This window comes from Excalfactoria chinensis, chromosome 14, assembly GCF_039878825.1.
Source record: "Excalfactoria chinensis isolate bCotChi1 chromosome 14, bCotChi1.hap2, whole genome shotgun sequence".
NCBI lineage: Eukaryota > Metazoa > Chordata > Aves > Galliformes > Phasianidae > Excalfactoria > Excalfactoria chinensis.
Genome location: NC_092838.1, coordinates 4,127,857 through 4,152,198, shown reverse-complemented (window position 1 = coordinate 4,152,198; position 24,342 = coordinate 4,127,857). Strand labels below are relative to the sequence as shown.

Here is a 24,342-nt window from a genome sequence, read left to right as displayed (position 1 = left end):
AACAGGATTTTAAAAGCCACTTTAAAGAATCAAGTGCTTTGCCTTTCAAAGCCATAGCACACAGTAAAAAGCTTATTAGTAAACATTTGCATTTTGCATGAAGGTAATTATTAAAACTGTAAGCTGTTCCATTAAAAAGAAGCAAAAACACAAATTCCATATATAAAGAATTACACTGAGAACAGACATTTCTAAAATACTAAGTTCCTAAGGGCTGCTCCTTATGTTTAAGCTACTCCTCTTTGCAGCTAAGACAGTACAAAGCACTTTGCATGTACCGCAAAGACACATCCACAACTATTTACTGCTCTCAAAACTACGAGCCTGCAAATTCTGATCTTTGGTGCGTATAAAATAATCACGTTTCATTCTGCCTGGTAGAAGCCCAACTTGGTTTGGTTTTGGGGTGTTTTGGTTTTTTTTGATTCTTTGGCAACATTAAGTTTTAGCTTTTAGAATCAAATGAAGAAAAACACTATTCCTTAGATCTATCTATCTATCTATTTAAATGTATTTAGCACTTACCCTTTGTTCCCACACCCCAGGATTCCAGCAGAGCTGTCTAGTCTACATTACTGAAACTATTTAAAATGAGAACAGATCTTCCAATTTGTATAAAAATATCAAAGCATCTACCTGCATTCTCCTTTAATTATAATAATGATAATAAAAAGGTACTTCTGCTGCCACCTTCGCCTCTCCACATTGAATCTAAAATACGTTACATGAAACAAGTAGAAGAGAAACATTTTACAACTAAACGAAAGCACAAGCTTGTGTAAAGTCAAGTCTTACCAGAACCCGAACTGCTCTCCTTGCTAGACATGGCACTTGAAGACAGTAGCTGCTGATGTACCTGTGCTTGCTGGTCTGAACTGCTGCTACTGTTTGGGACATTTTTATTCCACATATTCACATTTTTGTAGTTGTATTTGCTTGGATCACCCCAAGCAGAAGTTCCATCATCAATTTCCATTTTGCGGCGTATTGATTCAGGGGATGGCTCCTCCCAGCCAGTGGGTTCCTCCTCCTTCGCTGGGGCTGGCATCGGTCCCCCCAGCCAGCCTGAGCCTGGCGGTTTATTGGCGGCAGACGGTGCTCCCCAAGATCCAACATCTTGTTTGTTCCATTCTGGAGAGTTGATTGGCTTTGATGAATCCCCCCAACCTTGAGGCTGATTGGATTTAGGAGGGTCTCCCCAGCTCTGGTTCTGATTAGACTTTGCAGGCTCATCCCATCCTGAAGAATTATTTGGGTTTGTATTATTACTACCTCCCCAAGTAACAGAATTTGATTTACCTGGCTCGTTCCAACCAGATACTGATCTGTCACTGTCGCTACCTCCTGAACTGGACTTCTTTGTCTCACCCCAATGGTTACTTCTTGAATTTTCACCCCAGCTGTCGTTGGCAGAAACAGCCCAACCCTGGCTGGCCTTTTGTCCTTCTACCCATCCCTGTTTCATCTTCTGCGTGTCATTCCAAGATGACTTTTCCTCTTTGCCACTTCCCCATGATTGATTGCTCTTGACCATTACTGTAGCAGCAGAATCCTCTTCCCACCCCCCTTGGCTATTTGACCCTTTGGAGTCTCCCCACCTTGTAGCAGACTTTGGATCTCCCCACCCTGATACAGATGAGGTATCATTATTATTAGGGCTAGGTCTATCCACACATCCCCCTGAGCTAGAAGTCTGTGTTACAGAGCCTCCCCAGGCCTCTGTCCCATTGTCAGTTTTTCTTTCACCTCTTGGTGATGTTTCAGTATCCCAGGCAGTGTTCTGTTTGATCGGAGTCTGTCCCCAGCCAGAATTGGAAAGGACACGTGGATCTAAGTCAGTTCTATTTACTATGCTTTGGAGTAATGCATGCTGGTCAACTTTTCTTCTCTCTCGATTCTGTCCTTCTGTAGCTACTCTATCTTCATGGCATCCAGTGCTCTCTGTACTACCTTCACCGTCCCCTGTACCTGTTTTGGCCCACGCGCTATTCTGCTCAGTTATCTGAGACACAGCAGAACTCTGGCTGTTAAGCTCATCCTCTTCAGTAGATTTCCATCCATTTGTAAACTTCCTGGTATTTCCATTTACACTTTCATTGGAATGCTGATTACTAGGCAGTTTACTCCATTCACCATTTGAAATATTAGTGCCAGTGTTTTGTGCAGGGTTGCCCCATCCTCTTCTACTTCCGCCAGCACTTGCGCCATTTCCACTTCCCCATGGCATATTCTGGGAGCTGACTGCCCCTGCTTCCCACACCCCTCCTCCTTTATTCCCGTTGATTTGAAAGTTAGTGCTGCCAGGCCCACTAATGCCTGACTGCATTAGAGTTGCATTCACAGTGTCACCATTAGCTTGGCTGTTTGGGCCTGAACATTTGTCTCCAGAGTAATTAGAACCATAGGCACCCCATGTAGTACCATAAGATCCACCATTTTTCGCCTCACCATTGCTAAGGTGAGAAATGGAAGTGCCATTTGTAACTGGAGAGGCCTGAATCTGAGAATGATTCATTGTGCTCACGCGCCAGGCCCCATGCCCTGTATTATTAGGCAGTTCGTTAATCTGCGCTGAACCAGCAGAGTTTGGTAAACTAGAGGTCATAAAGTTAGTAGTGTTATTTGGTCCATTCATTTCAGTGTTAAGGTTTTGAGGTTGCCCACTGAATGAAACCTTCCTTGTACCATTTACTTCAGAATCACAATTTTCCTGAAGGCTTCCCCAGGAACCATGGGCTGAACCACCCACTTTAGAGCTAATACTCTGACTGTTAGATATCTGACCTATGGTACTGCACTGAATATTTGTGCCAGAATTACCACTCCCTACAGACCCTTTCAGGGCATGTCCATTGTTCTCCAATACAGGCCAGGCACCATGGTTGCCATTTGAATTCAAAGTGCTTGGATTTAACCCTCCATTTGATGAAGAGTTTATGGTGCCCCAAGCATTCATTCTATTGTTGCTACTTTCAGATTTGCTGTCAGGAGCATCCACAGAAACTTGACATGTGCTTATTATGGACCCATGGGATAAACCCCATGGCCCATTAATACTTCCATTGCCCACATTATTGCTGTTGCTACCAACCACAAACTTATTTTGAGAACCATGTCCGATGCCATTTCGAATGCCATCACTTTCACCACCTGTGCTCCCTGAAGCCATTATAATGAGGTTTCTCTCTGACCCAGAGCTAGAGGCAGAGTCAGTGTCCATACATTCTGATGTCAACTCTGGGTCACTGCCAGTGATTGATGGCCATGCTTCTTTGTCAGAGCCGTCTACAATAACTTTATCCCAGTTTGTGCTGGAGTCACTATTTGAAGAAACTGGTCCCCAGTGAGAATTTTCATAATGGGATCCTAGACCACTGTGGTTCAGATCTAAAGAGAAGAAGGAAAGTCCAAGACCATTATTATAAACACAGTATTATTACTGCATTAAACAGAAGAAAAACAATGTACAAAGACACCAAGTCGAGAATTATTTTGCTTGTTTTAACACCAGTCTCTGAAAACTACAGAGAAAACTTTACAGCACACCTGCTCGAACATCACCCTGTGCATAACCTAGAACAATTCTCATCAAAAGCACAAAGCAGAATTCTCACAAAAAGCACAACTAAACACTACAGAAAGCACTGGTCTTTTTTTTCCCCAAATAGTGCTGCTTTTGTTTTCTTCTAACACTACGTACCAATAGATAGAAAATTCTTTATGAAAAATGTGTTTAAATCCAAAGATTCTGAAAGGCGGTAATCTAAACTGGATATTAAACTGACCTAGCAATAGCAAATGCTGTGTGACAACAGCTGCAGAAACACACACCGTTAAAAGATATTATGCATGTTTTCTCAGGTACAAATTAATTCTTTTATACAACAACAACCCGACACAAAAGTCACAATGCCAATCTAAAGTTCTGCTGCTGTAGGAACACAGATATAGTGCAGCAACTGAACTACTACTTCTCATTGTCAGTGATGTAAGAACTACCATTTCTTTTTTAATTAATAGGATGACTATGTCCAGGAGTCAGGAAGAAATGCATCTCAATTGACTTACAAATATTTCATGGTTAAGTACACATATCATGAAGTATTTGCTATAAAATTAAGTGCTGTCTAATCTCATTTCATAATTCTAAAGCTTTATTGCAGAGATTTTTCTCCCCCCCCCCCCTCCCCCTCAGATTGTTAAATCTAAGCACAGACAAATGCACCACAACATGAAATTATAGAAGTATGAGGCATACAGAGATACAGTAAGGAAGATGGCAACAAAACACAAATACAACACCTGTCAGTGCAGTTTACTTATCATTTCCCTGAACTGAAACAATACATACTTGTTGCTGTATATGTAGCAAGTCACCTGTCTGCTCAATAACGTCACCTCTTTTGTTTTTAAGTCTGCTTTTCTAAAAGCAATGTTGGGGTTTTTTTGTGCCTTTCCTTAGAATATAGCAAATGCATGTGCCTAAAGAAAAATCCCTGCTAGTATTCATTCTCAATGGATTTTTACAGTGCATGCCTTACATCTGTCTAGAGAAGGCTACTCATGTCGACTGAATGCCTTTATGAAGCTGAACCTGTTCCTGCTAAGACAGAGCTAACAGTAACAAAATGCTACAGGTATCCATCCATAATTTTCTCAAAAGCTATCTACAGAACATGTAGAGACTGTTTTTAACAATGCAGTACCAACATAAGCTTCTCATGTTTCCTAGAAACAGATTTTAAGTGTGAAAGGAAGCTGCCTGTCCCTCTAGTTTCTCCCTTCTGCTCTCAGCAACACCATCTCTGTGCACAAACTGAAGCCTCAAGTCCCAGCGTGCTCCAATCCCTTACAGACTGCACCTACTCTATTAAAAACATTAATAAAACAGAGGTTAAAACACACACAAGATACAACTTCTGGTAATAACTCTGTTCCAAACACAGGAAGCATCTAAAGATGACTTAGCAGGAGCCTGTTCTCAGCACTCTGATTCCACTGCAAGAAGGGCTGATAAGGTTTATCATGGTAAGCATGAATGGCTGAACTGAGTAGAAGTGAATGTGATGTCAATTGAAAGAGACCTTGTTTGAGTGCTACTGCCCCTCAAAAGGAACTTGAGGATACCATGAGAATGAGAAAACCCTGTATTTTTGAATGAGAATAACAAATATGAATCGTTACTTGACTCTACAGCTCTGTGCTCTTGGAGGAGGGAACCACACAGCAGCCTTGGGAGAACTGGAAAGCATTCATTCAGAAGAACATAATCTAGAACCTGCCCACTGATATGTTACTGGAAAAACACGGTTGTACATGAGCAGCTGTTCAAGATTTAAACCTCACACTGACATTTCACTTACATCAAAGGACTAATCGAAGAGCTGCTTGCATTCACTTGAAGAAGAGAAGCGAGAGCATTAAAAAGTCATCCTAACAAAACATGATCTTATTGCATAGGTGTTATCCCAATAACATGATCAACTGTAAAAATCAGCATGGAAGTACACAGATAGGCGGCAAGCAGTCTGAAGCAGTCTTCAGTGTGAAGAGATACAGGCTATGACTACAAGCCTGAGTAAAATGGCAGCACAGTAATTTGCACAGCAAGATAATATATTGAATGAAAGCTTAAATTTATTGAAATCTATTGTATTAATTTCGAAGCAATACGGTTTGTGACAAGCACAATAGAGAAGCATGGTGTAATGATTAATTTCCAGCCATCCAGACTCCCATTCTATTACCAACAGAACTACCTCGGCTAATCATCCTTTTCCTGGACACAAGTATGTATCAGTGATTTCATACATTACACTGCCCTGAAATGCTCCTGTTCAAATCTCCACAGCCCACAAACCCCTGAAATAAAAAAAATCCAAACACTGAGGAAGTGAGCTGTTCTCTCTTACTTTTCATCTGGCAGATTGCATAAAAATACCAAAAGAACTGAACGATTTCTTGATGACATACTGTATTTGGTGCACAGTAAAATCAGCCAACAGCAGCCTACAGTTTTACCAGGCATTGTCTAAAGGAGTTTTGTTGTCAGTCATGGTTTTAAGTACCACCACACTGTTTAAACTAAACTGTAGGACTGAGATGCATTGAATCCCACCTCCTTTCTCAGTTACAGAACTCAATGGTGTGTATACAGCATGTCCATACCGTATCTTCCCAGTTACTGTACTTCTGGTCTTAATGAAAAGATGCTCTTCAGCAAACAAGCTAAAAAGCACACTTCTTACGAGGTGACAGAACCAAAACCCAAAGCGGACCCCACCGTGTCTGTTAACCTTGAGTATCAGCTCCTCTGTGGTTCAGAAGGACCTGAAGTCAGGTTTTGTCTTTTTGAATAACTCAAGCCCAAGAATTAGAAGACTGAGCTGCCCTTTTCTGAGAGATCTCTGCCAACACAAGGCAGAAGAGCCACCAGGACAAGGATACCATGCCTGTGCCCAGATGGCAGCCCTCCCCAAGGGCCAGCCCTGCAATCTCCCATACTATTCTGGCCCTCCCTTACCCATGCAGCACAACCACGAGTGGCAGTTTGCCCACCCTTGGGCAAGTAGCTAGCCCTCTGGTAAATTAGCTAAACAGCAGGAGCTTCTCACAGCCTCACCTAGCAAGCAATGCACACAGCTGCAGCCCCACGTACATGCAGCCCAGCACTAACTGGGCACTTGGAACAGGAAGATTTCCAGACTGTGATCACCTACTTACTTCCTCCCCATGCTGCGAAACACCTCTGATAGAAAGCAAACTTGCATGAATTATTCACTTTAACATCCAGAGACAGCAAGTGAGCAGAGAGGCTTTTAAAAAAGCAAAAAACCCTCATATTTTAGAGCTAAGTTTCCACATAGCCTGGTCTTAAAAAATAAAATAAAAATCCTGCATGAATCCTAACAGCTTAGAAAATTGAAAATGTTTACCTAGGTGTAATATGTTATGGTACACAAAGTACACGTAAGTCAGACATTCACACAGCACATGCTATTGAAAAGACATAAGCCAAAGAATTGGAAAAAAAATAAAAAATAATAATAATCAGACAGAACTGTGTGAGACACGGAACTACTACAAACACAGGTCGTGTGAAAAAAGGTGAGATTTAAATGGCTAACCTGACTGGTTAGGGGAGTGGCTCACCAAGTCCCGAATGGGAGGCATGCCTACAAAAAAAAAAAATAAAGCAAGAAAATTACAGAAGCACTGCTTAAGTAACTCAGAGCTCTGAGATCCTAAACCACTTTTTACTTCTAAATCACCTATTAGCATCCCTCTTCAGGAGAGGTTTCTCTTGAGAGTGCTCTCTCTCAGTCTATCAAATGCCTCACCATAGCTCAGAACGCAGCACAAGGGGAGAGAGACTGATATAAAATTCAGTCCTAAATGTAGGCCAGATGAAGTAGAAATTTTGCTGGTTTTACTAAGTATTTTCACCACTAGTTAGTTTTTATACATTTGGCATTTAACTGGCCAATTTGAGACGTCCTTAATGTGAAAGATTTCATTTATATAGAATGGGGCACACTTTCAGCTGGTGACCGTAACTGTTACATTTAAGGCAATGTTTCCTAAATTAAGCCAACCTTTATTTCTACTAACTGCCAGTCTCAACTGCTCACTTCTTTCCTTCCTCCTACAATACACAAGGGGGAGAGAAAAAAGACAAAAAAAGACCACACCGATGTAATTTACATGAAGAACTCTGTTTCCAGAGGCTCTGGTTGCAAATTAGCTGCAGTGCTGCAAGATGCATAAGAATAAAGTGAGAGTGACTCATGTCAACGAAGGAATCAAAATAACTCAGCCTGGACAAAAGCCAGAATCCTGACAGCTCTCATGTTCTCTTATATCCCACAGTTGTAAGTAATTACTGCTAGCAAATATTTTAGGTAACTATATAAATCATTTCACAGTGGAATAAACACCTGGCTATTCTGATATGAAACAAAGCATAAAGACAAGCAAACATACCAAGGTGGCATTCAAGACCCTCCTCTTACATGAAGTTTATGCACAGAGGGAAGTTTCAGCACTGCAATCACCTGAGTTTGGTATGAAAATGTTCTGGTAAAGTGTTATTTATGTAGATTTCTTAAAATAACTGTATAGGTACAATAAGTCTGTATCTCTTTCCAAAGGAGCACACAGCACTGCAGATGATTGTACACACTAAATACAGACAAAGGGGTATTTTTTTGCCTATTTATTTAAGGAAGCATGTAAACATAGCAGTACATGTTGCCTGGCTTTTACAAATCACCTACCCAAAGTTAGAATCACAGCTAAACTCGAAGGTTGTTACTCCAGGGTGTATTGGAGAAGGACTGGTTGGAGTCTAAAAGACAAACTGTGGAAGGTGAATAAGACGAAGGCTTTCAGCCCCAAAGAATTAAGGTACTCCTGCACAATGCTGGACTATCATCACCTCTACGTTACTTTACAAATCAATTCATTAGACCACATTCTGAAACCATTACAAAAACCCAGCGCTGAAAAAAATCATTTTCCTTTATTGTCATCTTTTCTGCACATCTCAAAGCACTCACCCTCACAGCATCTCAGACAGACACTATCACTGGTTATACTGGGCAAAAGAACTTTCAAGCAGACACATACACAGCACATACAGAAGTGAGACCTTGGCCTGCCAATGCCATTTGCCAGATTTGACCAGTCTACCTTGAACGTGCAGGAATGCCCTGAGTACAGCTCACAATTTAAAAAGATCTGCCATCACAGAGACTGAAAGGACACTAAAGATAACACAAATCTTTTGTAAGATGGGAAGGGAATCTGGCCAACGTTTCTCTGTCCTAAATGGCTCTTGCAATCTTTTAGTTACTTGCTGGACACATAGATCTACTACTATTCAAACACTGGATGGGCTTTACGGTCCCTTCCAACCCAAGCTGCTTTGTGATTCTAGGATTTTTCTAAAACGATTGAAATTCAGGTTAATGAAGAAAGAGAAACTCTGACCTAACAACAAAAGCAATTTGATATTCTAAGATGTCGTATCCCATTCATTTCTAAATCTGAAAAATAAAAGCCTGAGATACTACTCAGAATGCTTTGGAAGTTGAAAGCTCCTTCTTCCCGAGATACATGTATCAAAACTGAATGCAGTTCTTTGTACCATTATCATACTTGAATCAACTATTAGGATAAAGAATGGAAATTCAGAACATACAGTAGTGGCCACCTTGGCTTCAACATCTGTTAAAAAACTGGCATGCATCTGCTGTACACCACCAGCAACAACACATAACAGATGCCTTTCGTTTCAGGCAATCTTGCACAAAGATGGCTGAAATTATTGTGTGATGTTTAATATTAAGCTACGACATTGGAGAATCTCTCATTATGCCACAGCTTACACCTGAAGTAATATTAGAACAAATAGCTTGTCAGTAATCCCATTTCAAGTATCCAGCTCTAATTAAAGAAAACCAAGGCACCCGCCCCTCACCTGGCTGTTTTTTGCTGCTGTTCGGCACTTCTCCGTTGGTCACCGGCTGTTTGGTTGTGACAGTGCTGCCTCCTGACTGGCCGTTTAATACTTTAGGAGTAGATCCCAGGTTTGCAGCTATAACTGGTAACTGCTGACCTCGTTTCAGAAGCTGTTTCTGTTCCTGGTGTCGAAATCGCGGTGGTACTTCACGAGGAGGGTATCGAGGCAAGGTTTGCTGCTGCTGATTGTTGGCTGTGGCCCGCTTGGCATTATTATTAGTGCTGGTTGCTGTGGAAGTGCCGTTGGAGGTGACAGGCTGAGGCTGGCTTACACTTGTCTTGGTTTGTTCTGGCACTACCCCCACCCCCAAAAAAAAGAAAGTTAGACAAAGTTATTCATCAGAACAGGAACTTAAAATAACTCAACACTAAGTAGATACGCTTAGATATGTTTAGATATCATGCAGTAGCAATTATTTTTTTCTGATTATAATATTAATTCACTCCTAATTAAAAGCTCTACTATCCCATAGTCATACAGCCTTAACAGCACAGATCTGGATGTAGGAATGCCTCGTTATCCCTTCTAGCAAAGGTAAAGCACATTACTACTAAGAAACCTACACTTTTTTTCTAACAAATCATAGAATCAGAGAATCCTTAGAGTTGGAAGGGACCTCTGAAGGGCTGTGTAGTCCAACTTCCCTGCAATCAACAGGGACACCACAGCTAAATCAGGTTGCCCAGGGCCTGATCCAGCCTCACCTTGAAAGTCTCCAGGGATGGGGAACCAACCACACCTCTGGGCAGCCTGTTCAAGCACCTCACAACCCTCAGTGTAAAAGATGTTTTCCTTATATCCAACCTAAATCTACCCTCCTTGTGCCTGAAGCCATTTCCCTTTGTTCTATCACTACAGACCTTGCTAAAGGTTCTGTCCCCTTATTTCCTGTAGCTCCCCTTCAGATACTGGAAAAGGGGCTACATCTGTTCATTCTGACAATTAAACCTTATGTTAAAACATTCAAATACTAAAAATAGAACTCTTACTCCCATGGGAAACTTAGAAGTGTAACCTATACAAAAAGTTACGATCTTGTAGGAAAAGGAGTCGAACGGGACACTCAGAATAAAACATCACTTAAGACTCAGCATCTGCTTTGTGTTTTAATGAAATATTATATTTAGGCTACTATAGAAAAATGAGGATGAGCCATTGCTTCCCAAGAGGCCCTTTGGCACATCCTGGGGGTGGAGCAGAGCAGCACTCAGACACTGACAGTGCTGACCTGCTGCTCCCTATTTCACAGCTGGCTGGAGAGGGACAGAACTACGAGGAGGAACGGCCCAGACATGAGTCAATTTAATGCACAGAGCATGTGGAATAGAAGGTATTCAAAAGCTCACAGATAAATTGGAGTTGATAAAAAAAATACTAGCACTGCATGAGATTCCATTCATTACAGTTATTGCCCATATTCAATAAGCGGATAATTCAGATTCCCCCTTATATGCATCTGAAACTCCATGCATGACAACAAATTAAATCGAAACTCAATTTCAGTAAAACAAATCTTATGCAAGTGCATTTCCACTCCGTGCTTTCAACAGTTCCTGCTTTAGAAGTGAGAGAACTGAAAAATAACTGAGTGTATTTTGTTGTTTTCTCTGCATTTTAGACAGTATCTCAAAGTCTGTGAGCAGCCCAACTCAATAGCAGCAATCACATTTCTGTGGCCTACGTACCGCAATAAGCGTGGAAATTAGAACAGTTTCCTTCACATATGGCAGTCTGTGCAGCCAATGGGCAGAGCTCAGACCTCAGCTTTGTGATCTATCAGCACGCCTTCCAACACAACTGATTCATGCTAATTGTAGGGCTTCCTTACAGCTCACACCTGAGGTGTGCTGACAGCGCGACACAAAACAAGGGCTTCTTGCAGCAAGCAAACCGTCACCACGCCAAGGCAGTCACACAGTGATGGCAATGCTGAAGGTCACGCACAGCTCCTGTAGCCTTCTGCACACTGTGTGTAACATCTGTTAGCTTAACAGCCAACCTTGGTGGAAAGTACCCCCCCAAGAAGAAATTTTGGGTCCCACATACTACACCATCAACAAAAGACTCACTGCTCTTCCATTTCCATTCATATACGGTTCTCCTCCCAGATAAAGTAAAACTGTCTGTATACAACGTCATGAGACATGCAAATAGATGAAAGCAGTAAGTTTAGGGCAGTGCTGCCACACAGCAATGTTAATCATGTTAATCGTTTGCTTTCCTAATTACTGCTGCTTTAAGACTAAGTGCTCACAACTAAAGATCTAATCGACCTTTAGATCTCTGAACCACTTTCAAATGTAAAAGAGCGCACATAACGACCAGGCTACTTTCTGCCAAGACACCCTGAAGCTACAAAATCAACAAGGATTCCCAAACAGTTAAAGAAAAGTACATCCCTCTACTATCGTGTATTAATTTCCTTAAGAAATATGGTATTCTTTGTGCTTCAATCAGCAAACCACATAGAGAAATCTCACCAGATAATACAGTTAGAGTAAAATGGGCAGAGTTTATATTTGTATGTTCATTTCCAATGGAAATTAATCAGAGGTGCTTTTTAGGTGCAACAGAATTACTCCATCTTCACTTCCCCGAGCGCCACAGAGTAAGTTCAAAGCTCCACAATTTATCGTGCCCAACAGTTTCTGCTTCACAACTTCCCAGGAGATCAAATAATAGATCATATTCCAGTGCAGCCACTAGAAATTCCAGCACCCCGTAATCCTTAGCATTTCTAGTTTCTTACAAACAAGTTGTTTGCTTAATAACAGTTGTGCACAGCAGCATTCGGTTCTGAACCACAGTAAAGCAGAACGGTAGCATTATTAGCAGACTATCTATCACAGCTAATTTACTTGTCAAATAACAGCCATTTTACAGAAAGGACTAACACCAAAAAAAAAAAATAATCACAGATTCTTTAGAAAGAACAAACCTGCTGAGAACGCACAGAGCAGGGGATGGTGAAGTTAAAGTTTGCAGAGAGATTCCAAAGACAGACGCTTCCAACTTGTGTTGCTTTCCCACTCTGCAGATTTCATTAGAAAATGGAGGAGAAGCATGGTGTCATTTTACTGCTACAGGAGTGCTGCCTGCCAACTCCTCCTGGAGTAGGGGCCCAGTGACTTAAACTCCCCCTCCAATAAAAAAAAAAAATGGCAGCTGTCTGAATAACTTCGGTGCAGATGGAAAACAGTTTCTCGCTCGCACAAAATGAGCTTACAAAGATCAAATCGTCCCCTAAACCACACAAAGAGCAGCACCGAGCTGTCATTTAAACGTTGCTTCTCGCTGCTGTTTAAGCTGACCCCTTAAAAATATACTGTAACACACTCTGCCTGCACGTCATGCCCCAAAGAGTTGTCAGTGCTGGAATGCTGAAGGGCAAACAGAGGAAGTCTGGCTTTCAAGCTGACACACGTAAGATGTAGTGCTAGAATTTTCGTTGTGGAAAAATGGCCGCAGCTGTAAGCTCAGCTAGCTGATCTGGAAAATATCTCACTGTTTGCCAATTCATTAACCCCTAAAGATCCGCACAAAGGTAAGTCAGATGCCATTTATACGGGCAATTTTAGCAGTAAGCACTTACAGTTCTGTTCATTTTTGCTATTTACACGCAACGTTAAAAAGCTAACGCGAGAGCTTTTGCAATCAGGTAAAGCAGAGTTCGGCAGACGAAAAACCACCCCACACCCAACACAAACAGAAGGCTCAGTGTGCTCCAGCAATTCTGCTTCACGGGGAAGAAAAACGAATTAAGAAGTTTCCATGGTGGGAAATATGAGTCAAAGATCTCAATTCCACACCCAGCTATTTTTAAAAGCACTTTCTGTTTCAGTGGCTGATTCAAAGTTTATTCTGTTCTGCAACAGAAGTCAGCCCTTACGCCTGTGCCTTCCACAAAGCAGAGGGATTCAGGAGACTGACGGATGTGCTCGGTTCTAGCTTTACTGTTTTGCAAAGCACAAAAACATTCAGAACAACCAACCAACCACCGCCACAGCATCCACACAAACATCAGTGCTCCGCTTTTGTAAATCCCTGCACAACGCTATTCTGTATGTAATTAAAGTCTGACTCTAAAAAAAGATCCCCTAATGAAATCTCACATTCTGCAGCAGCACCGTCACAATTACTGAAGTGAGCAGCAAAACCAAACCCCAAGCATTCTTCTTACACAGCATTTAGGCTGGTGCTCTGTGTATCACTGCTCCTGGCCACGGCATGGTTTGCAGATGCCCATTTCAGGAGAAATCCCAGGGATTGATTTATCTGTCCAAAGCAGTGCTAACATAAAACATAGTGAAAATACCTATTTTGCGACATCAGACAGAATGCCAGTGTGATTGTTGAGAATTCTATGGAGCTGTTAGAGGAATTTCAAGTGATATTCATTCTTTTCTAAACCCCTGATAGAAGAGTACTTGGAGGGCACTTGTCAAGATAGGGATTTGTTCTGCTGGCTGTCACACAGAGAAACCTTCACAGCTACTCAATGAGTTTGTCCTTAACTCCTGTGAACACCATCTTCCCTCTTTGATAAAACCAGATGTATAGACCCAGACAGGTTAGAATATCAATCCACGGGAATGAAACACACACATCTTTAATGCCAGTACTACCGTGTTAAATGCTATTTGCACCCGAACCATTTACATTGGCACTTTCTCCACTACTTCCATTCTCAGCCCCGAAAAGGAAGAAGAAAAAAATCAGCACCTCTGACTCCTTTAGCAGGTGCTCTAATACTTTGCATGCACACTGACAGCTACTGGTGCAACAATAATTCCTACCTCAGCTAAACAAACATTTTGGAAACATCCAGGCTATGCTTAGAAATAAAGAACGAACCTCTCTGTTCCCCACCCCCCTGGAAGTGGCTACTTATCTGAAAGAACATAATTCTGAATTATTTAGAGATCCTACACTCTTGTATTTTATCTTCAGCTCATGCACAAAATAAATAATTTAAGACATCAACGCGATGGAAACTCAGAGACTTAATGAAACATTAATTTGCATCCTGAACACACACACAGGCAGAACAAGGAACGAGCGAGGTGCAACATGAGCAACAAATTTTGTTCCTATAGAAACTCTTGCAAAAAGTTGCACACGTGAATCCCACCGTGCCCATACTTCTTCAAGGGACTGCCAGCTTGTGCTTCTCTGACAACTCTGAATTCCCACTACGCTTGCTGAAACACCCTTTTAATAACATGGTAACATTACGTTTGGAATGCTATATTTCCATTTTGTAAACAACCCTCTGTCTTCAAAGAGAAAACAAACAAACAGTTTATTTCATCCTTCATAAGAAAGGCATTTTCCCCACCGTGTGAAGACCCCCTCAGGGTGCCCTGCCCACCCCCAGACCATGTTTAGCCATTTACTGCTGCAGGGCCATCCCCAATGCAACGCCACCGTCTGAGTACACAGGTCAGATTTTCATCCAAAATGGATGTTATTATTTAAGTATTGTATCGTTTTCTCCCTTGCTAATTTATTTTTTTCCTCAGACATGGTTGATTAATTCAGAATACAAACAAATACTTCCACAATTCTTTAGATCTTGTATATCGTCTTAGACACTTCCTGGTAGGCACAGAGCATCCTGTACCCCTATGCTGCCTCACATCCAGCACATTCCATCTTTCAGCAATACCTGCAGCAATGCTGAGCAGGGTTTCCAAGCTCCTGTTTCTAACATCGATCAAGTTATTAAACTAAACCCAATGTTCCCACAGAAAAGTGATTTAAGAAGCACACCATGTAACTGCGTATGTGACTGTTATTCACTTTCCAGCTAACTTAAAAAGAAAGTGAAAATGATGTTTCCACTGCTTCTAGAAGGAACAGAGAATTTATTAAACCTACGAACACTAAGAACAATGGCAGCATTCCCAGCCTGCACCAAACAGCTACACTACAGCTTTTACAGTACAGATCATTTTGCCAGGAATAACCCTCCACATACAGTAATCAGAACTGGACACACCAGTCCCTTATATATCGTGTTTCCAGTCTCCCTGACATGTAACTTAGAAAATACATTCTGAACAGATCCATTTGGTGGGTCTAGTCAGACTAGAAGAGCAAAAAAGCAATTAAGGAGATCTCAAGGTATTACATATTTGCCTAGTGCTGAGTAAGCAATTAAGAATGGAAAACAGGAAGGTGAGAAAAACTCAAGGAAGAAACCATTCCCCTTTACTCTTCCACTTGTGGCAGCTTTTTGAAATCTCAGAGATTCTATTTTCCAACAGCTTTCAGCTAAGCCATGTGATTCACCATACTTAAAAATGCAGAAATATTATACAGAGAGAAAACTCTAAAGTAACTTACCTTTGATTTTTTGTTCAATGGCCTAGAATAAGAAAGAAGAAGTGTTAGTGATTTGCACAGGTGAGAGGAAGAACCACGTGTACACATGCCAGTGACACAAGTAACGTTAGTTTTTGCCCTTCCTCCTTTGAAAATGTTTTAAAATTATTTAATAATCTCCATCAGAACCTTCTACTTCTCCCTAACCAACCCACACCTATTATTCTTCACACCTAGAAAGCTGCTAAAATGTTAGAGAAGACAAAATTAATTTGAAAGATAAGCACGTGAAACAGACTAAATTAAACTTACAAATTAACCTGTTTGAAGTGAGTGAAAAACTGTGCCTGGAAGCCACAACCACATCTCATGCAGAATACAGCAGGGAAACAAAGAGGAGCATAGAAATCTAAAGCAGGCAAAGTAAATGCCAAAGCTTTCAGTCTTTCATTTCCACAGTTCAATTTGTTGCTCCTGTGACAGTGGCAAGATAGGAGATCTAATGGAATAAAGTTTCCTGTAATAAAAACGAGAATAGAAACATCTCCTGTATGGAAACACATTTTAATGGTGTGGATTTACCTAGAAAAGCAAGTGAAACAGGCTTCAGAAAAGATATCTCAGAAGCAGAAATCAGTTCTTCCCAGCTGAAGAGACTTCTCAATTATCACTTCCAAAATGCATTATATTGCTAAAGTGGAATGAGACTTAATCTGATTGGGTTACTTTGGTAACTGTACACAACCTGTCTTAACTACGGCACTGCACATATTCATGTGACACAATGAAGTCATTTGCAGCAATATTTAGGCTCTGATTATCTGTAGTTCAAACCTCGAGAGAAAGAGCATGCACACACGAAAAAATTCATTCACTCATTTGATGTTAACCTTGGTTAGCTTTAGCTATTAATACTCTTAGGGCTTACATAGGAAAGATATTCATGACACTTCACTGTCATATCCTCACTTCTCTGGAAATTAACAGTACATCAACAGAAAAACACTTCAATTTCTTAAACTGGCAAAGGCAATTGCAAAAATTTGCTATATTGTCTAAACGCAGCCTCATGCTCCCAGGAAAGATTTTAATAAAAATTATGCTGTTAGAGATTGATAAAAATAGCTACACTAAGAGGTCTGCAAAATCTCCTCTGAAGAAAATCCACTCTACTAATGGCAATGCATCACCCACTGGAATAAGGAGTGCAAAGTAAAACCAAGGGCTGCTTATATCAGTGCCTCTAAAAACCTCATCCCATTCACTTTCAGTTTGCCTGCTTACCCTTATCCTTATACCCTGACTCCAGTATCAGTGCTCCTCTTCCTCATTTTCCAAAAGGCAGCTGCAGTACCTGTGGCTGCTACATAACACAACTCTTCATTATGCTGACTTTATTTAACCAATATGTTTTACCAAAAAAATTACACCGAAGCCTTGGGAAGTTTCCTGTGCACTCAGATCCCCAGGATAGTTTATGCACAACAGCTGGTCCTGAACGCTTGCTTCCATGCATATTTTTTATGGGCGTAAAAAGGTTGATGTCCTGCAAAATCTGCTCTGCATCAAGGTGCAAACAAAAGGACAGACCATCTGCAGGCCAAGCGCCACACGTTTGTAACCTACAGCACCATCTTTTAGTTTCATTTTTTAAAAGACTACAGCATGCACAAAAATAAGCACTAGCTTTCCGTTCCATTAGCTGGTGCATGGTTATGTGCTTTCAAGCCTTTGCTAGCAAGCCCAAGACTGATATATACTGATATATACACACACACACACACACACATATATATATCCAAATAGTATGTTCTGAAGAGATCAAACAGAAAAAGACTACCAGATAAAATGAGCAGTTTTGGACAAACTGAAACTACTCACAAATATGAAGGAGCAGTTAAAAATTTCCCATAACATTTGAGAGCTAATTTATTAAGTTTACCATTTAAATCTAGAATCAAGCCAAGTCTGTATTAGGACTATTTTACTGTTTTTTTTTTCTTTTAAATGGTTAACTGTTTGTTACTGCCGTTTCTCAGAGAGTTATCTTTAATTCAGATAAGGTTCAAGCTTCTCCAGGAACACAAATAACCAGCCTTACAGCATCATACAGACTCTTGCTCCATAGGAACTTCTTCCTATGGTATGTAACATTTTGCTATTCTCAGCATACAGCAAGTAAACAAAGCCACATGGCTTAGGAACAGTTTAGCAGGTACTTCACCACCAGAAAAAAGCAAACCCAAACTTTAAATTTCAGGCAAATGTTTTTTGTTTGATTCTTTTTTCCAAATGAGGAAACCAAACATCTATGCTTTTAATTCTCCTAAAGATTACATTCAAGAACGTCTTTCAAACTCGTGACAATTCTAAACTTTGGGGGGCTATGAAGAACCTCTGAGAAGATTTACATTCATCAAGTAAACCAGCTGCCTCTCCATTACAGCCTTTGATTAAAAATTTCAAGAGGAAAATGAGTTATACTTTTACAACTGAGATCCAATAATGACGATGCAGTTTTGCTGTCAGCTACTGAAAAGATCAGGGAAGCTTTGATTTTGGAATGTGAGCAAATACCTCACCTTTTCCAAAAGCAGCCTTTACATGTGATCTAAACTTAGATTTGCTGTAAGATTAGACATACCTAATTTTCCATAGGTGCCCATGGAACACCTCTGTTTAGGCATACAAACAGGGAGAACTGCCCCTGAAGAAGCTTTAAATTAGAGAACAGAATCAGGAAAGTGAGAGGTTATCTCAGAAGAATATTTAGTCTCTAAGTAACCTGTACCCAAAGCCAGTGAAAACGTTCAAGATGTCAAGTTACCATTATAATACTGTCAGAACACATAAAGCATAAAAAGCGAAATTAAGAGAACACTGCTGTTAAAGAACAGATCAAACAATATTTACTATTAATGAAACAAAATCCACCAGTGCTCTTTTTTAAAACTCAACGTACCTTTTTTTGAGCAGCTTCCTTCTTCTTCTTGTCTTCTTTTCTCTTTTTCCTTTCTTCCATCAACTGTTCTTCCTCTTCTTGCACTAAATCCCTGAACCACACAGTTGGTAATTAACTCTCCCAAAATACAATCTGTACACACATACATTCATTTTAGAACAATTATTTCAGAGAGACCCAAAAGGAACTGAGAAATATTATCCAATTAGAAGCAAGACTCCCACAGGGACAATGTACTTTCACTGCAAATCACAAGTGACAAAACTTTTAAGGGCAGCTGCAGTGCCAAGGTACATACAAGATTTCCACCCTCCCCCCTCAAGCCCCCCAGAACTCTCCCTATTGTGAATCAGTGCCTGAGCTCTCACACACCATGTTTCCCACTGCCACATACCCTTCTTTCTGACCCAGCATGAACCAGGCCGTGGGCAGCTCCCCAGCCACAAGCACTGCCTCTATCAACCCCAGGCAGGCATCACACATCTTATACACTGTCTCTGCCAACAACCAAGCAACACATACCCATTTTGTTGCCAAAGCACTGAGCTAATTGTGCACGTGTACAGATGCTACTGCTGACATAAAGAATGTATGAACAAGCAGGTACCAACTGAAGAGCATGGCCAGAGCAGAGATCTCAACAGCAGTGCAGTTTTAGAGCTCCTAAACTGAGTGACAAAACTCTAACTTGTAATAACAGGTTTTGCTTTCACATGTCATTAATTTAAATGCACATAATACAAAGTTTCAGGTGCTAAAACAGAAGGCTTTGCAGTAACACTGCTTCCCAGATTATGCTACACTCTTCAAGTCAGACCTTAGTAAATAAAAACAGTAGAGAAAACATGGAGAGCACCAAAAGCAGGAAAGAATCAAGGCATGCAATCTATTTGTGTCAGCATGAACTAATAACAAACTGTATTTTAATGTCATGCTTGAGGAGACGCAGTGATTATTGATGAGAACAAGAAGGAAATCTACACAAAACCACAATGGGTAGAAAAGACTGGGAATCAGCAGACAAAACAAGGACTTGGGCTAATCATGCAAAAAAGCTCATGACAAAACAAAATGCACAAAGATAAATGCATTGTTTCAGGTATCAGAATAAAAACTATTGCTCACAAAAAAGCAGAAAGATTCCAAAGTCAAGAAAACAGCAATGAAACCAAATATAAAAAGGGAAGTGGCAGCAGCTTGCACCAAATGCTTTAAGGCAGAGGAAGCCTACCAATGCCCGCTTACTTCAATGTCTGAGATTCAGACAGTAAAGAATTTGTATTTCCTGGAAAGCCTACTTGTAAGGCTATTTTCGCCATGTGAGAGTTAGCAGTGTTTGAAGGTGGAGGGCTTGGAAGCTTCTGGCTTGGACAAGACTAAAACAACGATCCCCCCCAAAAAAAAACACACAAAAAAAACAAGGCTGAAGATGTTTTGCAGCCCTCTTCTTGAAGCATTCATAGGCTGCCACAAACACCCTGATATGCAGAGCCCTAATGCTCGGTCCAGCGCACACCGCCCTCTCACTGAGCCAATCATGTTCTCCAAACACCTCCTAGTTTCTAGCATACTTTGAATGGGATGTGGGAACAAACTCCACAAGTGTTGACTAAGGAAGACGGCACCTCATTTACTCCATGAATACATTTCAGAACAGAAGAAGCCCTCACTCGCAGAGTAGCATTTCACAAGCAGTCACAGCCCTGTCCCAGCGCTGCCTGTGCTTTGTGCCTCACCAGCTGGAGTTCCAGAAGAGCTCGGATTCCTGGCTGCTGTGCAGCTATTGGGCAGTACAACTGAGCAGTCACCCATGTTATTTACCACAGAGAAAGGAAAAGCTGAGAAACAACTGAAGGAAGTGAACTTATGTCAAAGTGGGGATAAGTGGCCTTATCAGGCATATATCTCCAGTGTTCTGCTCTGTACAAAAAAAGGGCTGTCTTAATATATAAAAACAATTTGCAGTTAGGCATCAAAAATCTTCGACGGATAACTAAGAGCTTAGTCACGTAACTGCAGGAAACAGCCACAGCGTGCCAATTTGCTTTAAAGCAACCCCTTGGATGCTGTGCAAATGTGGGGTAATGATTTACCCGCAGTGACATCTGTGTGCTGTGTATGTGACACATGTTTTGTCCATCCTCGTCTTGCACCCTGAGAACGTGCAATCAAACTGAAATCATTCAGGTTTTAGAAGAAAGCTGCAGCACTGCACGAAGCACACACTGTGCAAAGTAGTATCTTCACAACAAAAAAGTGACTCATCAGTCCTGCTACAACTAAGTCAAAATGATTACGTTTATAGAACACAAATGTTACCAACCAACACAGTTACTTCTGGATTACTCTACCACGTGCTGTTTTCCATACAGCAACAATAGAACACCTAAATTATAACACCGATTATTCAATTTTTATGTATTTAAATTGACTTTACATGACAAAGACAACTCAGAACATGCACACCATGGTTAGTATATATCAGAGCCCTAGACAATTCAGCACGCTGCCTACCTATAGGCAGTTCCTAGAAAGAGCATTAGATTACCATCATAATGTCACATCTCAGTGACTGAAAAGCAAAACTGACCCACTATGCAGTTAATTAACAGTAAAGCCCTTACTGCCCATCCTCTTCATTAAAAACATCAATTTTTTGAGGAAGGCACTCTTGATACCACTACCCTCTTACTTAAACCTAAAACACAAATTTAATTCCTATTAAGCTATCAGTCCAAAGCAGACTCCTAAGTTTCCACCTCCAACAGCTGAAAGAGCAAGTTTCTTTTATTTCTAACACATAAATGCACGGCAGACACCAAGTGCCACAGACCCAACCCCAACACCTATTAAAACATACAAACAATAAGCTACATTTTAATGCTACATCCCTAGAAACAGAAGTGTTACACAGTATTTCCCTTGTATCATCCTGCCCTCCAATAGCTCCCTATTCCTGTTTGGCACTCAAATTTCAGGCAACTGTCTACAAACTGTCAACAGCTCCACGATACTTTGTAGCACCTAACATGAAACACAGAAATAAGAAACAAGACCAAAAAAAAAGATGAAAAAATTCCCTAGCTGAACCCTGCATCTGGGTAGGTTTATCCCACTGATGGGGTACAGGGACAGTGCTGGCAGCAGCATGTCTGGCCCACCTTGTAACTGCACCTCACTCATCTTATCAAATGGCTGCATCACTTTTACAAGACAAAGAAGTGCCTTTGATTCTGGGTGACATGAGTCCGAGTCTTTCAGTTCATACCTATTATCACTGTGCCATTTATGCGGAGAGCAGCTACATTCTGACCTTACAGCCAGCATTCATTGCTATTTCTTTAAGTTATGACAGTGCTAACTTTACATTTTATTTTCTGTTTGGCTTCATTTGTTATTTGCAAACTGAAGCAGTCATAATGTTCCAAATGTAAGCAGCCCAGATACTGATTACATCAATCATATCGTACTTACAACTTTAATCCTTCCACAAGGTTCTAACAATGTCTGAGTTAAAAAGTTCCATCTTGGCACTGTAAAATTATCTGTGCCAAAACAGCGAAGACAGTTAGACATGTTTAGCTTCTTACACTACAGGAGAACCATACTCTTTCTGGAAGACATAATGAGGATTCAGTGATTAATGTTTGTACAGCATGCTATCTTTGCTCTTATAATTTACAAAAGGGAAGACGTTACGCCACAATGAAATTACAATTCTTGTCACCCTACTGAGGGAATCATGGTTACAAGAAGAATTTTGACACAAATTAAGATCTAAGACTCTCCCTGCATTATTATGAACGCAGCATCTCAGAGCAAAAAGCACACAGTGCAAACACACTGCAAATGTCAATTCTGAAGGAAAACAACGTGCCGTCTCACCACTAACAGCAGTTATCCAGCATTCACCAGAACCAAACTACTTCTGTAACAGAATTGCATTAATTGGGCTTTGAGATTCTTCAAGCTAACACTAGCAGTTAGAATTCATCCTTCAAATGCTTCTGAAGATGTCAGCACTGTTACAGATGCTCACACAGTGTTTGCTTGCCATGCAGATACCTCCTGAACTCACTTTCAAACCCAATTAAAGTCTCACTGCCCCACAAGATGGTGCTAGCACATTTTTAAAGGCACCGTTAACAACAGTGGAGAATGCTTTCAGAAGCAGTGAGGCTGAGCAGGGCTTCTCCCAGAGGTCTTACATCTTAGGTTGATGCTGAAGCTCTCCGAACACTGAGCTGAAGCTTTTGGAGTGCTCTGTCCCTACACTAAGCACACTGTGCCCACTGCTCCCAGCCAATGAGGAGCTCCCATGGGGCACCTCATGCTGCAGGAAGGAGACCAGGAACCAACCAGCCCTTGGTGGCCCTGAGATAATACCTGAAGGGAAAAGATATTTATTAATAACTGAATGTAAAACAATATCCATCACCCACTTCTTGAGAGGACAGCATCACTCAGGATGCTGCATCACTAGACATCAGCTTCTGCCTTCAGTATTTCTGGATTTCTGCCTTCTATAAGTTCATGACTACACTACTAAACATAAACACAATTAGAAGTGATTATATACAGTTTTGAAACCACTCTAAAATTTACAGTGATACATATATATTTTAACCCACCATTTCCTTATCTTCTAGTTACAAATTAACCTGCAACACCACAGGTGGAACACTGACAGAAAACTGCACATAAGAATATGGAGCTGAAAAACCATTTATAATTCTACAAAGGCACTAAGCATGTAGCATGTACTACATACATGTACTACATACACAATGTGCTGGCATTACATACAGACTTCCAAACATACTGCCAGAACTCAGAACATCTTTATTTCTGCTGTATTATGACCTAATAATTTGCTAAGATATTTTTAATAGTGCAATCATATACAGCTGACAATAAAATTATTTCTCAGTTTCTAAAAACCTGTAGCTAACTTTTCTATATAAGAACCAATTAGAAAAGGTGTGTTCTGGCTAAAAATTGACCACTTAACTCCCTTATTAATGCTTCCTGCAAAACAGTGCATCACAATGAAAGGAACACTCTCCAAGTTCACAGCACAGAAGACGTTACTTTGAAGTTCACAAAAACCCAGCATGTTGCACAGGAGCAAAGAAAGCCACCGATGAGGAAACCGCTGAATTAGAGATGTTACATCTGTGTTCTTTCCAGCTATTAAGGTATAGAAGAGGTGCTGCCAAGCTATAAACTGATACTTCAATGCATAACTAATTGGCAAATGAGTGCCAGCTACTTTCTTTTTTACTTCTAAATACCAGACCTCAAATTACCACCATAAAAGTGATAAAAATTCAACTAACACGTCTAACAACCGAGTGGAATTCACTCACCTTCCCCATCCTTCTCATGCAGAAGCTGGTTCAACAGAACCACATTCCAAACTATAACAACTGAAAATACACCACAATTCCAGAATAATATTTTTGTTACATTTTGTCCCTGAAGCTTCATTCCAGATTAGGGTCTATCAATGTTCACTGCTCCACAAGCA

At 40.7% G+C, this 24,342-nt stretch overlaps 1 protein-coding gene across 12 annotated transcripts in view; it reads right to left on the bottom strand.

Moving 5' to 3' along the window:
- TNRC6A (trinucleotide repeat containing adaptor 6A) overlaps window positions 1-24,342 on the bottom strand; it is a 60,195-nt gene that overhangs the window by 13,911 nt on the left and 21,942 nt on the right. For 9 of the 12 annotated variants that reach the window (XM_072349703.1, XM_072349694.1, XM_072349693.1 and 6 more), the window contains 5 exons: window positions 18,813-18,903; window positions 15,872-15,893; window positions 9,482-9,817; window positions 7,128-7,175; window positions 796-3,387 (listed from right to left, as the gene is read on the bottom strand). In XM_072349703.1, coding sequence (XP_072205804.1) covers window positions 796-3,387; window positions 7,128-7,175; window positions 9,482-9,817; window positions 15,872-15,893; window positions 18,813-18,872 — 3,058 coding nt within the window. In that variant the 5' untranslated portion in view covers window positions 18,873-18,903. The remainder of the gene's footprint in view (window positions 1-795; window positions 3,388-7,127; window positions 7,176-9,481; window positions 9,818-15,871; window positions 15,894-18,812; window positions 18,904-24,342) is intronic. The other 3 variants (XM_072349705.1, XM_072349699.1, XM_072349704.1) reach the window with 1 other exon arrangement.